Below are 13,673 nucleotides of genomic sequence, written 5' to 3'. Positions count from 1 at the left end.
CAACTACACACAAAACATGTTAATATTGGCATTTTTTGGTGAAATCTTTTGTTTCAGCCATAATATAACATCCCAAATCAAAATCATTTTTGTATTTCACCCAACACTCACTTTTGTATACACCCGGTTTTCAGTAATTTACTGTACATCGAGTTCACTTTTGTCAAATTTAGTGTCACTTTTGTCAAATTTAGTATCACTTTTGTCAAATTTATCAATGAAGCATAAATAACTCTTATATATGTCAGAGTAACTTTTGTGCGTTTTAGTGTAACTTTTGCACCTTTTATTTTCACTTTATAACGGATGTTCAGTAATTTACTGAACATCCGTTTTATTTAAAAGTTTGTGTTCACCCAAAGGTGGGTTTGGTGACAATGTAACATACATATTAATCAAGAACATTTTTTTCTAAGTTGATCAACAATAACACCATACATTTTTGTCACAAGAGATGCATAACACATAACTATATAGGAACTAAATATTCCTAAACTCCTATGTACTCTTTTCTTTTGTTTATAAGAGATCTATAGGAGTCACAAAGACTAGTACATCATATAATACATACAAGTAGCTAGTACATATACATGATCCTTAGCTAAATGAGATAATAAATAAAGATGTTACAACATTATTATAACTACATGACGGTGCAAGCATTGACATTATCATCATTAAACATGTTACTAACTCTATCATCTCCACGAGAAGAAATTGGAAGGGAGCCATGCTTATCACCAACATTGTAACCATGTCGATAATAATTGTAGGTCTCTTTGTAATCATGGGTCATGTCCTTAAAGTAGTTGGTGGCAGATGTGAAATAGAGAGGAGGATTCGGGTAGGGCCAAAACTCGGCCCGCTTCCCCGCCCTTCTTATAGCTTTTAACACCTTGTTACGATCCACATATCCTATAACTGTCACCTTTTCCATTGGAAGCTCCACATCTATCGAATCCACTCCTGTAAATCAAACAATATACGAGTAAGCTTATAGTCATTATTTGTTACCTAATCACTATTTAAAGAAAGTATTTAAGTTCATCCTTTGGGCTAATCCAGATTTGGGATTCAGTTATGAACGATTAGGTTTTAGTTCTCAACTGATTAAATATACAATTATAATTATATAGTAGATTATTCGAAAAACTTAAGTATTTTACTAGTCAAACTATAGTTAGCTACTTGCCCCCTTATGTTTTATATATGAGCCCACTAGCCGAAATGTAGACATTAGTGATTTAAATAGGAAGAAGTGGATATGATCATCATTCTTCAATCCACTTATTAGTTACTTTCCAATTATATTAAATAGGAGGTTTCATTCATAACCCTATAATAAGGAGCTTTTAGTCTAGCCATTTAGTTAATTATAATAAACTATTAGGCTAACACTATTATCTAGGCATATAGTAGTCTAGCACTTATAATTATCTGCAAATAATAGTCGTGATTTTACTTTGTCAAATCTATTAAAAAGGAGAACTTTATTTGAAAAAGGAATAGTAATTTGAATAACATGGCACAACTGTTCTTTTTGGGTTCTCATTTTCTAATCCCTCTATAATTTCTTGCCAAAAGTGAAGGAAAAAAAAAAAAAAAAATCAATCACTTATTATTTTTTTCATTGTCCATAATTTATGTGAACTTATTATTCTAGTTGTATACTTGTATTATAAAGAAGATAATTCTTTTGTGAGAATATATGTTGCATAATCATCCTTTAAAATTAAAAAATGGTTTATAACCAAACATAAGAATAAAATAATTGGATTTCATCGTGATAAGAGGGAAGTCACATTGCACGCTTATTTCTTAATTTCTTCCTTTATAATATCTTATATTATCACAAAGAATAGCCCTCAATATTAAACTCTTTATTATTTGAAATTTTGAAGGAATCTTTAAAAATGGTCTTTACACCAAAATACCTACACTAAGAAGAATCAAATTAAAAAAAAGACTAATTTTTGAGATATATAACAATGTTCCTAATCCAAAACAAAGTATATGCAGGAGAAAAATATGTAAATGTTGCATGGAATCTATGCAAACTTTTTTTTTTTTTTTCTCCAAAAAAAATTACTAGTAGAACATAAACAAATGTTTTTCTGCTAAGAATAATTTTAAAAAGGACAGTTGTCTTGTTGTCGATCGTACTTGAATGGTAGAAGATTCTAATTATATATACTAAAAGTGTAATTATAACATAGTCCATTGATCTGTGCTTTATATATATGTGAGATTATTTGTGGGGTTTGTGTTCTGTTACTTTCGGTAGGCAATAATCATGATCTAATTATTTAATTTAGTCTTTGCTTAATAATATTTTGTACTTGAATTGTATTGGGTATTTCTAAGGAGAATCTATTCTTTGCTTTTGGTTATACGTTTTCTCCCCAAGTGTATGTACGTGTGCGACTGATTTAAGAATTTGTAGTCATGTCACGTACTGGCTTATGAGGTATACATGCACGGGTGTATTATGTAAGCAAACTTTTAATAAACATAAACGACCTTATACGGTGCAAATAAAGTAGAAATACTAAACATTAACGTATATAATTTAATGTTTATGGTATTACCTCTAAGTTTCAAAACGGCATCCTTGACAACCCTTTCACATCCGGTGCAGCACATACGGACCTTTAGTTCCACGGTCTGCGAAACAAAAAGTAGGATAACAAGTGTGATGAGTGTCGTGTGACATACTCTAAGATGCTTTCACAAATCAAAGTTAAAATTCTTTATTTGGATTCTAATAGTAACTTTGTGCTATGTTTGCTTAAGTCCCTTTTGAGTTTGCATTTGGCAACTACCATTAACCCTTTACTTCTATGATTCTAGAACAATTCGGATAATATTTGATTCTTGTTTAACTTTATAAGCTCTATGGTACGTGACTAAAGGAATGAAGAATTTGAATATGATTCTTTACTACTAAATATGCTCTAAATCTAATTTATTCATTAGGTTCTAATTAATTATTGTTTTTCTTAATTTTCTGTTGCACATGGACATTAATTCACATTAAGAAAATGAATAACTAATCTCTCTTTGTTACCATAAAAGGAAAAAAAAAAACATTGCAACATAAAACTAGGTAAAGTTCAATTGTAAGTACCAAGCAATTATCCACAAACATACAAACTTAATGCTAAGATTTTGAATATGCAAATAATATATTTATGTTATAATCATATAGTGGAGGGTAGGAGGTAGAAGCATATGACTAGTAGACGCGCCTCTTGTACATGTCTATTACTTAAACTTTTTGCAACTTTCTCCATGTATTTTGGCCACTTAATTAAGTGAAGTTCAAAGTAAATATTTTAGTTTGCAACATACTAAAGGTACTCACGGGAAAAAAAAATTGTATAATTGGTCACGGCTATACTTTTGACATTCAATATATATATATTTACTATTACACGACAGTGTATTTTTTAATGAGAATTATATTACTGTTATAAAGTATATTTTTATTTATCAAGTGATGGGTGAATTTAATGTAAAGTTAAAAAAAAAAAAAAAAAAATTATGCCGTCATCGTGATGAGTAAACAATAGATATACTAGGTACTAACTAGAATTTTTATGGAATACTTATTGTATGGTAAAATATCCAAAATTAAAGTCCCTAGTATATAATTGCATGAGAGCAAGAATAGCTTAGTATAGTATTTTGAGGAGGTTAAGTATATATGAACAAATAAACAAGATAGATAAAAATGACTCCGTACAACATACTACAACGACCAAAACATGCACAATAGAGTTAAAACAGCTTAAAATTTTTAGGAGGTTATTGAAGAGGAAGGAGGCAAACCTGCAGAGACAACGGGCGAGACGACTTAGGCATGTCGTAGGAGAAGTACCGAAAGTTGCTGGTAAGGCGAACGCGATTATCAAGACTATGTGTACGACGATGAGTATGCTTGTAACCAAAGAAACAACAAGTAATGGAGGAGAAGAACAAAGAAAGGGCTCTTTTATAGGGTTTTCCCATTTCTAAACGTGTAGGAGGTGTTTGTATTTATACGTACGATTACGAATCGTATAAATCTAAGTTAAGTAAGCTTATATTATAAACAAAACATAAAATTATGGGCTCACGATATATGCTACAAAGATAAAGGTTAGACGACGACAACAACGACAAAGACGATGACTGCGAGGCTGAGGATGAAGATATTCGATCTTTTCTCCTGAACTTGCAGAGTATCGCTTCTTCTTCCAGCCCCTTTAAATTTTTACCTGTAATTTATATTCCAAAAGTCTTGTCAATTTGAAATTTGTAGTAATAATAAGTTGCTATATATTGAAGAATAATAATGCAGAGAATTGAAGGGTGTTACTTGTGTTGGTTTTAATTTGGGCTATTTTTAAAGTGGGGCTCCCACGTGGGCCGTGTTAGACAATTTATTCATTGTGTTTGTGACATTGTCATGGCCTACCTCCATGGTATGGCATGATTCCTCTATTATTTATTGTGTACCCTTTTGGCTATTATGTCGGAAATTCGACTATTGGTCTTGTTTAATGCATTTTTGTTAAAAAAAAAAAAAAAACAAGGGTTCTATAAGTTATGATTGTATCTTTGTAGTCGGAAAAAATTTTAGATAAATTGATCGATACTGTGTTCTATAGTGTTTAATTCTCATTTATAAAAATTTACTAACGTATGCAAAATATCGTTGTTTGTCTTCTGAAAAAATTATGTTTGAATTTTGTGAGTCAAACATTATTCTCACAAAATAAATGGTTAAAGTTGATGTAGTTGGTCAACAAATACTATATTGACCTATTTTCAAGGAAGGGATAAATTTTTTTAATTTTAAGGTATTTAATTTGTACTAAATTTCTTTCCATGGGGTCATGCAACCAAAAGAGTGGTTTAGCACACGCAGGCTAAACTCGTGTTTAGGGCCTTAATTGATTTACTAAACTGAGCTGAATTGAACTGAACTGAATTGATTGAAGCTGAACTGAACTGAACTGAATTCTTTATGAGAGAAGGAAATTAAGAGTTGAACTAAACTGAACTGATTGGAACTGAACTAAATTGAACTATAATTAAGCTGAAGAGAACAAACCCTTAGTCATGTCATGTTTTAGGCTGGACCAACCTAGTGCTAACTCGATCTTCCTGATTAACATAACTAATCGATCCGAATTGTACAATACATACACAACACTTGATAAATAGACCAACATTAAAATTATTTGTTTCAAAATAATCTAATGATCAATAGACCTAAATTTAACCTGACTTTAGTCAATTTAAGTAGATTGGAATGTGGCTACTTAAAAACTGATTCATCAAACTAAACTTAATCCGAAAGACCTACTTACCACCGATGAACAAGAATCAAATACATGAGGAACGTTATCATCTCTTTTGATAACAAAAACTGAATATCATCTCCCAAACGTTTGATTATAGGCTAAGTAAACCAATAATAATATTGTTTCCATCCAAATCCAAATATAAAAAAATTGAAGAAGTTGATCAAAAAGTCCTAAAGAGACGGCAGAAAAGAGGGAACCAAAACCCCTTTAGGCAGGGAATAGTATCCCACAATAACGTTATATGTATATAAATTATACTTCGTATTTTTTTTTTAATTTAATTAAGAAATAAATCAAATTAAAGTGGTGTGACAATGGAGATGGGAACAAAAGGGGTCACAGAATATGAGGGTCTTGAAAATATTTAAGATATGAATGAATAATAATAAATTAGTAAATAAGAAAAGAATTTATGAAAGAATAATAAATATGAGATTCGGAAGTGTAACATATATATTCTTTAATATCTCTTTTAGGCGACACCTATCAATAATATTTCAATCCATGAAACTCACTACACTTAACAAGCACCATCTATATTTTATCTACTCACTCTTAAAAGGTAATATTCCAATTCTTTTTACAAAAATAATTTCACCTGTAAAAAAGGCTTTATTTTGTACTATTATTGTTTGTATTTCTACTAGAATTGATCACTCAAGTAGTCATGTTAGATTCTTATTCTTCTTCTATATGACTTTGGTTTCCTTATATAAATATCCAACACATTTGGTGGAAGAATGGTACTTTAACTAGTAATCAAAGTATGTTAGAATGTAATAATTGGATGGTGGATAAGTTTATTACCACTCTTTTATCTATGTGATAATGGTACTGTAATCGAGCAAAATGTTTTATAATTGATATAACAGGGTTTTAGTGTGTGGTCTGAACGATGTCCCAAGTTATTACTTTAAACATCATATCGTAGTAAATTCGATTAACATTTCTAAATTCATAAAGTGCATAATAAAAGTATTTCCTCGATCATGTCTCACTAGGTTTAAAGACAGACGCTTTCACAAAAGCATAATTAAAAAAATTGTACAAATATAATATCGAGTAATTTTATCAACATCATCGACCACAAAAAATCATACTCCGTAAGTCTATAATGTCCCACGCAAATCAAATTTATGCTACATAGTCACTTGGAAGGAACATAGTACTCCTTTGTCTATATTACAATATATAGGGTGCAAGTGCAATAATTTGAGCTGAGAAGCTTATATAGATGGACAAAAACTCCAAAAGAAACACTTGAATTTTTACCATGCAAGTATGGAAGAAGCTAGGTTTGGTGCAACAATATGGGCTATTGAGAATTTTTAGGCGCGTAATTATAGTATTGAACTAGTCGTCATAGTTGTCAGAAATATAGGATTACCATTTTTTTAATTAATTTATTATTTTTGACAAAAATTATAAACTTGTAATGCTATTTAGATTAATTTTTCCTTCCTAAAAATGGAAAATTGGATAAAAAGGAAGGAAAAAAACTAGAGAAGGAGCGTTTTTTGTTGCGTACTTATAACTTGATTATATTACTGCCCTCTTATTTTTTTCTTCCTTCCTATTTTCTCATTATTATTTTTGCCACATTAATCCTCTCAAAAAAATTTACTCTGCTAATTATTATCCTTTGTATACATTTTTTTAAAATATTGTTCTTAGAGAAATTTTAATTTTATATGGAAAATTTATATATTGGGTATAGAAGTATCAATTTCTTTTTTTATTTCTAACATGATCGCGCCTTGTACTAAAATCAATTCCAACATACTGAATTGAAATGGAGTACTTGTATATGTTATAGCGAAAAGAAGTGATTTTTTCGGAGTTTTAAGGTATGTAAATATATTGGTGTTTCAATCCATTTTTTCATATGTTGCTGAATTATTAATTAATAAAGTTTTGTATTAATTTCAGCAAAAAAATCATGGAAATTGGGTTATAAATATTTGTTTTGAATAATTTAAGGCTTGTTTGGCATTGTTTTTTGCTTTTAGTTTCCAATTTTTTTGAAAACAAAAAACTAAAAACAGGAAACAAGAAAAAGGTGTTTCCACTTTTCTGTTGTCAGTTTTCATAATTATCATGGTTTTAATAGTTTGTACTAATTTTTTATTCATTATGTGACATATATCATATGATTTTAAAATACAAAAAACAGAAAACCACATTGATGCCAAACAAACCCTTAGCTAGCTATCTTTGTTTCAGGGTGCTAGTGTTTTAATTGATTTGTTTTATATCTTTTCGTTTTTGTTTTATGATGCTAGCTAGAACCATACATTCCATTTCCTAAGAAAACTAACAAAGAATTTTTTAAAAAAACTTTCAGTGTATGATAAACCTTACGCATTACATATACATGAAAATCATTAAAAGCTATTGTAAGGGGAAAATAATTATGTTAGTTTTGGGCCATTGGCTCACAACGATGTGAGCACACAACAGAGGTTTCAATATTTTTTTTTTTTTTTTTTCATCTTTTACGTAATTTTGTGTGGTGTCATAATTTATAGATGGGAAGTATGTGAAATAAAATGAATGGACATAAATCCTAATGCATCTATGTACTTCATATTAAACATTGTAATTCTATGCGAGTCTACAAAAATAGTTATTTACTTCATGTATTGTAATTTTGATATCTTCACATATTTATTGAATGAAATCATGCGCATAAAATTTTAATATCTTCACATATTTATTGAATGAAATCATGCGCATACACTTAAAACTTCAAACGAAATATCTCATGCTAATTTCCATAATATGATACTATCACCGTGTATCAAATGGTTTTCATTATACATTTTAGATACAAATGAAAGAATCAATTATATCATTTGGCAACAGAGTAATTGAGAAGTAGCTCACTATCAACTTCACATATTTTTTTACATAATTTCATGTGATCAATGTCCTTTTCCTTCTAAAATCTCTATATAACAACAACATTTTTCATTAACATTGTTTCAGAATCAATGCACAAGACTTGAAGATTTTGAATAATGTTTTGATCAATTCTTGTAAACAAACAAAAGTCAATAATATCTCTTCAAGCAAATCATAATATTTGTTATAGAAAATGGCAAGGGAGCATGGAGGAGGATCTCCAAAACCCCACCATTACATAGAGGCTAAGAGAAAACGCCTTACCTACATTTTTATGGTCAGTAGCCTTTGTGTCCTGTTCTACATCCTCGGCGTTTGGCAAGGCAAAACACTGTCTGTTGCTAATAAGTTTCAACGGTTAAACAACAACAATGGGAAGATTGAGTGCACAAATAACGCGTCCCCTGAAGTTTCTAAACTAGGAACCAATTCTCCTTCAACAGGAGTAGCAAATCTAGACTTCGAAAGCCATCATCAATTACAAATGAATGATACTAATGATGTAGAAGTGAAAGAGTTTCCGCCGTGTGACATGTCTTTAAGTGAGTACACACCTTGCCAAGATCCTAGGAGGGGAAGGAAATTTGATCGTTACATGTTGAAGTATAGAGAGCGACATTGTCCTAGTAAAGACGAGTTGATGCAATGTCTAATACCGCCTCCTCCAAAGTATAAGACTCCTTTTAAGTGGCCTCAAAGCAGAGATTATGCTTGGTATGATAATATTCCTCACAAAGAGCTTAGTATTGAGAAGGCTATTCAAAATTGGATCCAAGTTGAAGGTGACCGTTTTCGGTTTCCTGGAGGAGGCACCATGTTCCCTCGTGGTGCTGATGCATACATTGATGATATCAATAATCTCATTCCCCTTACTACCGGCAAGATTCGAACTGCCATTGACACTGGCTGTGGGGTATGTTACACAACCTTCTTTTGTTTGTTGAGTATATCATATACTTGAATATAACTTGCATTGTTTTTTTTATCATGATGCAACTGTGTTTTAGAAATTCTCTGTTGTATATTATGAAAGGTTTAAGTACCACACCGCCTTTTTGTTACAATAAGTGAGACCGAGCTTAATCCTATAATTCAGCAAGAACTTAGAAACACTTGGAACTAATCAACTAATAACTGATAATTATTGTGTAGTTTGTTAGAAATCTGGAAACTGAAAGCAGTTTACATACATCAATTAGTGCCATTATAACAATAAGTAGAGCATATTCTATGATAGTGTTAAGTTCATTTCTACTTGATTAAACAATTTTATATATGCTACAGAAGAACAGCCTGAATCATTTATTTGTTGGATGATGAAGGTTGCAAGTTGGGGGGCTTACTTATTAAAGAGAGACATCATTTCAATGTCTTTTGCACCGCGAGACACACATGAAGCTCAGGTGCAGTTTGCCTTAGAGCGAGGAGTTCCTGCTATGATTGGCATCATGGCTTCCCAAAGGCTTCCTTACCCTGCAAGGGCTTTCGACATGGCTCATTGTTCCCGTTGCTTAATACCCTGGAACAAGTATGGTAAGTTTTCTCTTAAACTTATCAACATATGTAATAAAACATCAAAAAAAACTGCAATTCAGGCTATTGAGAATACTAATGCAATATCTTTTAAAAAACTAGTACTAAAAAATACATATATGATCTGTGTATTTGGACCCTTGCAGATGGATTGTATCTGATGGAAGTAGATAGAGTATTAAGGCCAGGAGGCTACTGGATTCTTTCTGGACCTCCGATCCGCTGGAAAAAGTACTGGAGAGGTTGGGAAAGGACCCAAGAAGATCTTAAACAAGAACAAGATTCAATCGAAAATGTTGCAAAGAAGTTGTGCTGGAACAAGGTCATTGAACAGGGTGATCTGTCCATTTGGCAAAAGCCTATAAATCATGTTGAATGTATTAAGAGCAAGAAAACTTATCCCACTCCACATATTTGCAAATCAGACAATACAGATGCTGCTTGGTATACATAACTATAAACATAATTTTCGCTATCTTTTCCAAGTTTATCTCCTAAGTAATTTTAATCTTAGTTTTTTTTACCCCTTGTTTATGAAATAGGTACAAAGATATGGAGTCTTGCATAGCCCCATTACCTGAAGTAAGTAGCTCAGACGAAGTAGCAGGTGGAGCTGTCGAAAAATGGCCTGAACGTGCACACGCCGTTCCTCCTAGAATAAGCAGCAATACTGTTCCAGGAATTTCTGCTGAGAAATACAGAGAAGACAACGATTTGTGGAAGGACAGAGTGGCATATTATAAGAAGATTGTCCCTCCTCTACCGCAAGGAAGGTATCGAAATGTGATGGATATGAATGCATACTTGGGTAGTTTTGCTGCAGCTATGGTTAAGTATCCTGTTTGGGTTATGAATGTGGTTCCTGCCAATTCAAATCCTGACACTCTAGGTGTAGTTTATGAGCGCGGTTTCATTGGTGTATACCATGACTGGTGTGAAGCATTCTCTTCATATCCAAGAACTTATGACTTAATTCATGCTGCTGGAGTTTTCAGCATCTACCAGGACAGGTAAATTCATAAGTTGATTGTATTACGTACTAAATTCGTTACACAACCATGTAGGCATGTAGCACTAAGTCAGCTAAGCAATTTCTTGTTGTAGGTGCGACATTACCTACATATTGCTCGAGATGGACAGATTACTGAGACCGGAAGGGACAGTGATATTCCGAGACACAGTAGAAGTTCTAGTGAAGATTCAAGCGATAACAAAGAGAATGAAGTGGAAAAGCCATATTGCAGATCATGAAAGTGGTCCATTCAACCCAGAGAAAATTCTTGTTGCGGTTAAAACATACTGGACAGGCGGAGATGCGCAGCAAAGCAGATAAAGATTTGCTCTTAAACAAACTCTTAATGCTGTTGCTATTGATTTAAAACGTTATATTGACAGTATCAGATTCTATAGGTTTACTGATTTTTGTATCTCCTATTGGAAAATCATTCTTGTTAGATGTTATTTCACATCCAGTAAGTGATAACAGATTCGAGTAGAGTTAGCCTATTCCAATCTCTATTAAAAGCATAAATAAATGCTTTTAGGAATTGATGCTTTTTTGTTACACAATCTTTGTTTGCTCCATTATTTGTAACATTCGCGATGTCTAGTAAAGAGATTTTTTTAGATCAACCCACTTGCTATAGAAATGTGTACACCCCTTAATCCTTATTTCGGGGTGTGCCAAATTGCCAATACGTACCCAAACAATTAAACTACGTAAAAGTAAAAGTATACCTAGAGAATAAAGATATGCGTATCAGTCCTCGTCTAATCGTTTATATATCACACCATCTGACAGTCGCCACGATCGATGCCAAATCCGTCAAATCTACTCCATAGCTAAAATCAAATAAAAAGAACAAAACCTAACCTTTCTTTTCTTTGAATGCTCCAAAATAAATTAGCAGCAATTCTTTTCTCAGGTAAGTAATGCAGAAAACACTGCTCAGAGGAACCAGGACACTTGACAATAATCACCTCCAAATAAACTCTCTCTTTCTTCTTTCTCTCTCCTCAATTTCTAAAATTCCTCTCAATTTCATCCGTAGATATCATTCTCATGATACTAGAATTTCATTTTCTGGGGAACCTGCAACAATCAGATGGGACACCAAACCAGATGGTCTTACATTGGTGCAGATTATTCGAAGTTGTATCAATAATGGCTGTGTTTTTCATGGTAAACAGCTTCATTGCTACTGTTTAAAATCTGGGTTCACTTCAGATGTCTATGTAAATACTGCTTTGGTAAGTTTTTATGCCAAAAATGTGTCTTTAGAAGATGCCCACAAAGTGTTTGATGAAATGCCTGAACCAAATGTTGTCTCTTGGAATGCTATGATTTCTGGGTATGTACATTCTGGAAAGTTGTGGAAAGCTCTGACACTATTTGTTCAGCTCAATCAATCTGACGTTCGAGCTAATGCATACTCTTTTACTTCTGCATTGGCTGCATGTGGTCAGTTGATTTTGCCGCAGCTAGGCATGTCCATACACTCGAGGATTGTCATGGATGGACTGGGATCTAGTGTTGTTGTTGCAAACTGTTTGATTGATATGTATGGAAAGTGCAGTTCTGAAGATTGTGCTATCAGTGTGTTCGACGAGTTGAAAGATAAGGATGTGATCTCATGGAATTCAGTTATTGCTGCGTGTGTCAGAAATCGAAGGCTTGAACTAGCATCTGACTACTTTTATCAGATGCCTGACCCTAATACTGTCACCTATAATGAAATGATAAATGGGATTTCGCAGTTTGGTGACATAGATGAGGCTATTAAGATATTGAGGAGCATGCCAAAACCAAATTCATCATCATGGAACGCAATTATATCAGGATATGTAGTTAGGAGTAGAATAGGGGAAGCTCTTGACTTCTTTGCTCAAATGCATGCTGGAGGAGTCATATTGGATGAATTCACATATTCGAGCATTTTGAGTGGGATTGCGTGTATTTCAGCTCTAAGATGGGGTACCATAATCCATTGTTGTGCTATCAAACATGGTTTGGTTACTTCAATGATCATCGGGAGTGCACTGGTTGACATGTACTCAAAATGTGGACAGGTAAAAGATGCAGAAATGCTATTTCAGTTCATGCCTAGAAAAAACATTGTTACTTGGAATGCATTAATAGCTGGTCTTACACATAATGGGGAATCACACAGGGTGGTCCAATACTTTGAGGAGTTGAAGGATGTGAAGGGATTGAAACCCGATGATATCACCTTTGTTAATGTTCTGGCAGCATGTTCACATAGCCAAATGCCATTGGAGAAAGCTTATGAGTATTTGACATCTATGTACTATGATTATAGAATCAAACCAAATCCTGAGCATTTAGCTTCTATTATTAGACTTATGGGATATCATGGGCAGCTATGCAAAGCCGAAAAGTTGATTTATGAGCTAGGGTTTGGGTCATGCTCATCCGTTTGGAGGGCTTTGCTTGGTGCCTGTGGAGCTAACGGGGATTTGGATGTTGCCAAGGTTGCAGCTGCAAAGTTAAAGAGATTAGAGGGCAATGAGTTAGGCTATGTAATTTTATCTAGCATAAACAAAGACCGAGGCAATTGGGTGGATGCAACTGCAGTTTGGGATCAGATGAGAGGTCAAGGGGTGATGAAAGAAGCTGGGTTTAGTTGGGTTGAAGAGAGAAGATTCACATGACGCATTATGTTATGAGAGCTGGAACGATTGTCATGTGGACTTTAACAGATGAAGGCTGAGAAAGGCGTCTTCATCTGATTAAGTACCAATCTTAGATACTTTTGGAGCATGTTTTGCTGTAACCATGTTCTACATAGGTGAGTCCTTAATACAATGGTGAAGCCATAAAGGCCACAATGTTGTTATGGGACAAGCAACGAGACAATTGAG

General features: G+C 33.1%; 3 protein-coding genes across 3 annotated transcripts; 2 read left to right on the top strand and 1 right to left on the bottom strand.

The window, feature by feature from the left end:
- Window positions 1–455: 455 nt before the first annotated feature.
- Window positions 456–4,247, bottom strand: LOC145598888 (heavy metal-associated isoprenylated plant protein 30-like). Its single transcript, XM_081655289.1, has 3 exons — window positions 3,832–4,247; window positions 2,589–2,664; window positions 456–966 (listed from the first exon to the last, which is right to left on the bottom strand). Exons 1-3 carry the CDS (start codon window positions 4,009–4,011, stop codon window positions 644–646), a joined length of 579 nt encoding a protein of 192 aa, XP_081511415.1. The 5' UTR covers window positions 4,012–4,247; the 3' UTR covers window positions 456–643.
- Window positions 4,248–8,451: 4,204 nt separating this feature from the next.
- On the top strand, window positions 8,452–11,124 carry LOC145599231 (putative methyltransferase PMT17). The gene is made up of 5 exons (XM_081655633.1): window positions 8,452–9,171; window positions 9,581–9,791; window positions 9,938–10,235; window positions 10,334–10,801; window positions 10,896–11,124. The coding sequence occupies exons 1-5, from the start codon at window positions 8,452–8,454 to the stop codon at window positions 11,122–11,124; spliced, it is 1,926 nt and encodes a 641-aa protein (XP_081511759.1).
- Window positions 11,125–11,723: 599 nt separating this feature from the next.
- LOC145596588 (putative pentatricopeptide repeat-containing protein At5g47460) lies at window positions 11,724–13,463 on the top strand. The gene has a single exon (XM_081652779.1). The coding sequence runs from the start codon at window positions 11,724–11,726 to the stop codon at window positions 13,461–13,463; it is 1,740 nt and encodes a 579-aa protein (XP_081508905.1).
- Window positions 13,464–13,673: the final 210 nt, after the last annotated feature.

This window comes from Chenopodium album, chromosome 20 (genome assembly GCF_948465745.1).
Source record: "Chenopodium album chromosome 20, dcCheAlbu1.1, whole genome shotgun sequence".
NCBI lineage: Eukaryota > Viridiplantae > Streptophyta > Magnoliopsida > Caryophyllales > Amaranthaceae > Chenopodium > Chenopodium album.
Note: the sequence above shows the minus strand (reverse complement) of the source record. Positions and strands in the feature narration are given on the sequence as shown.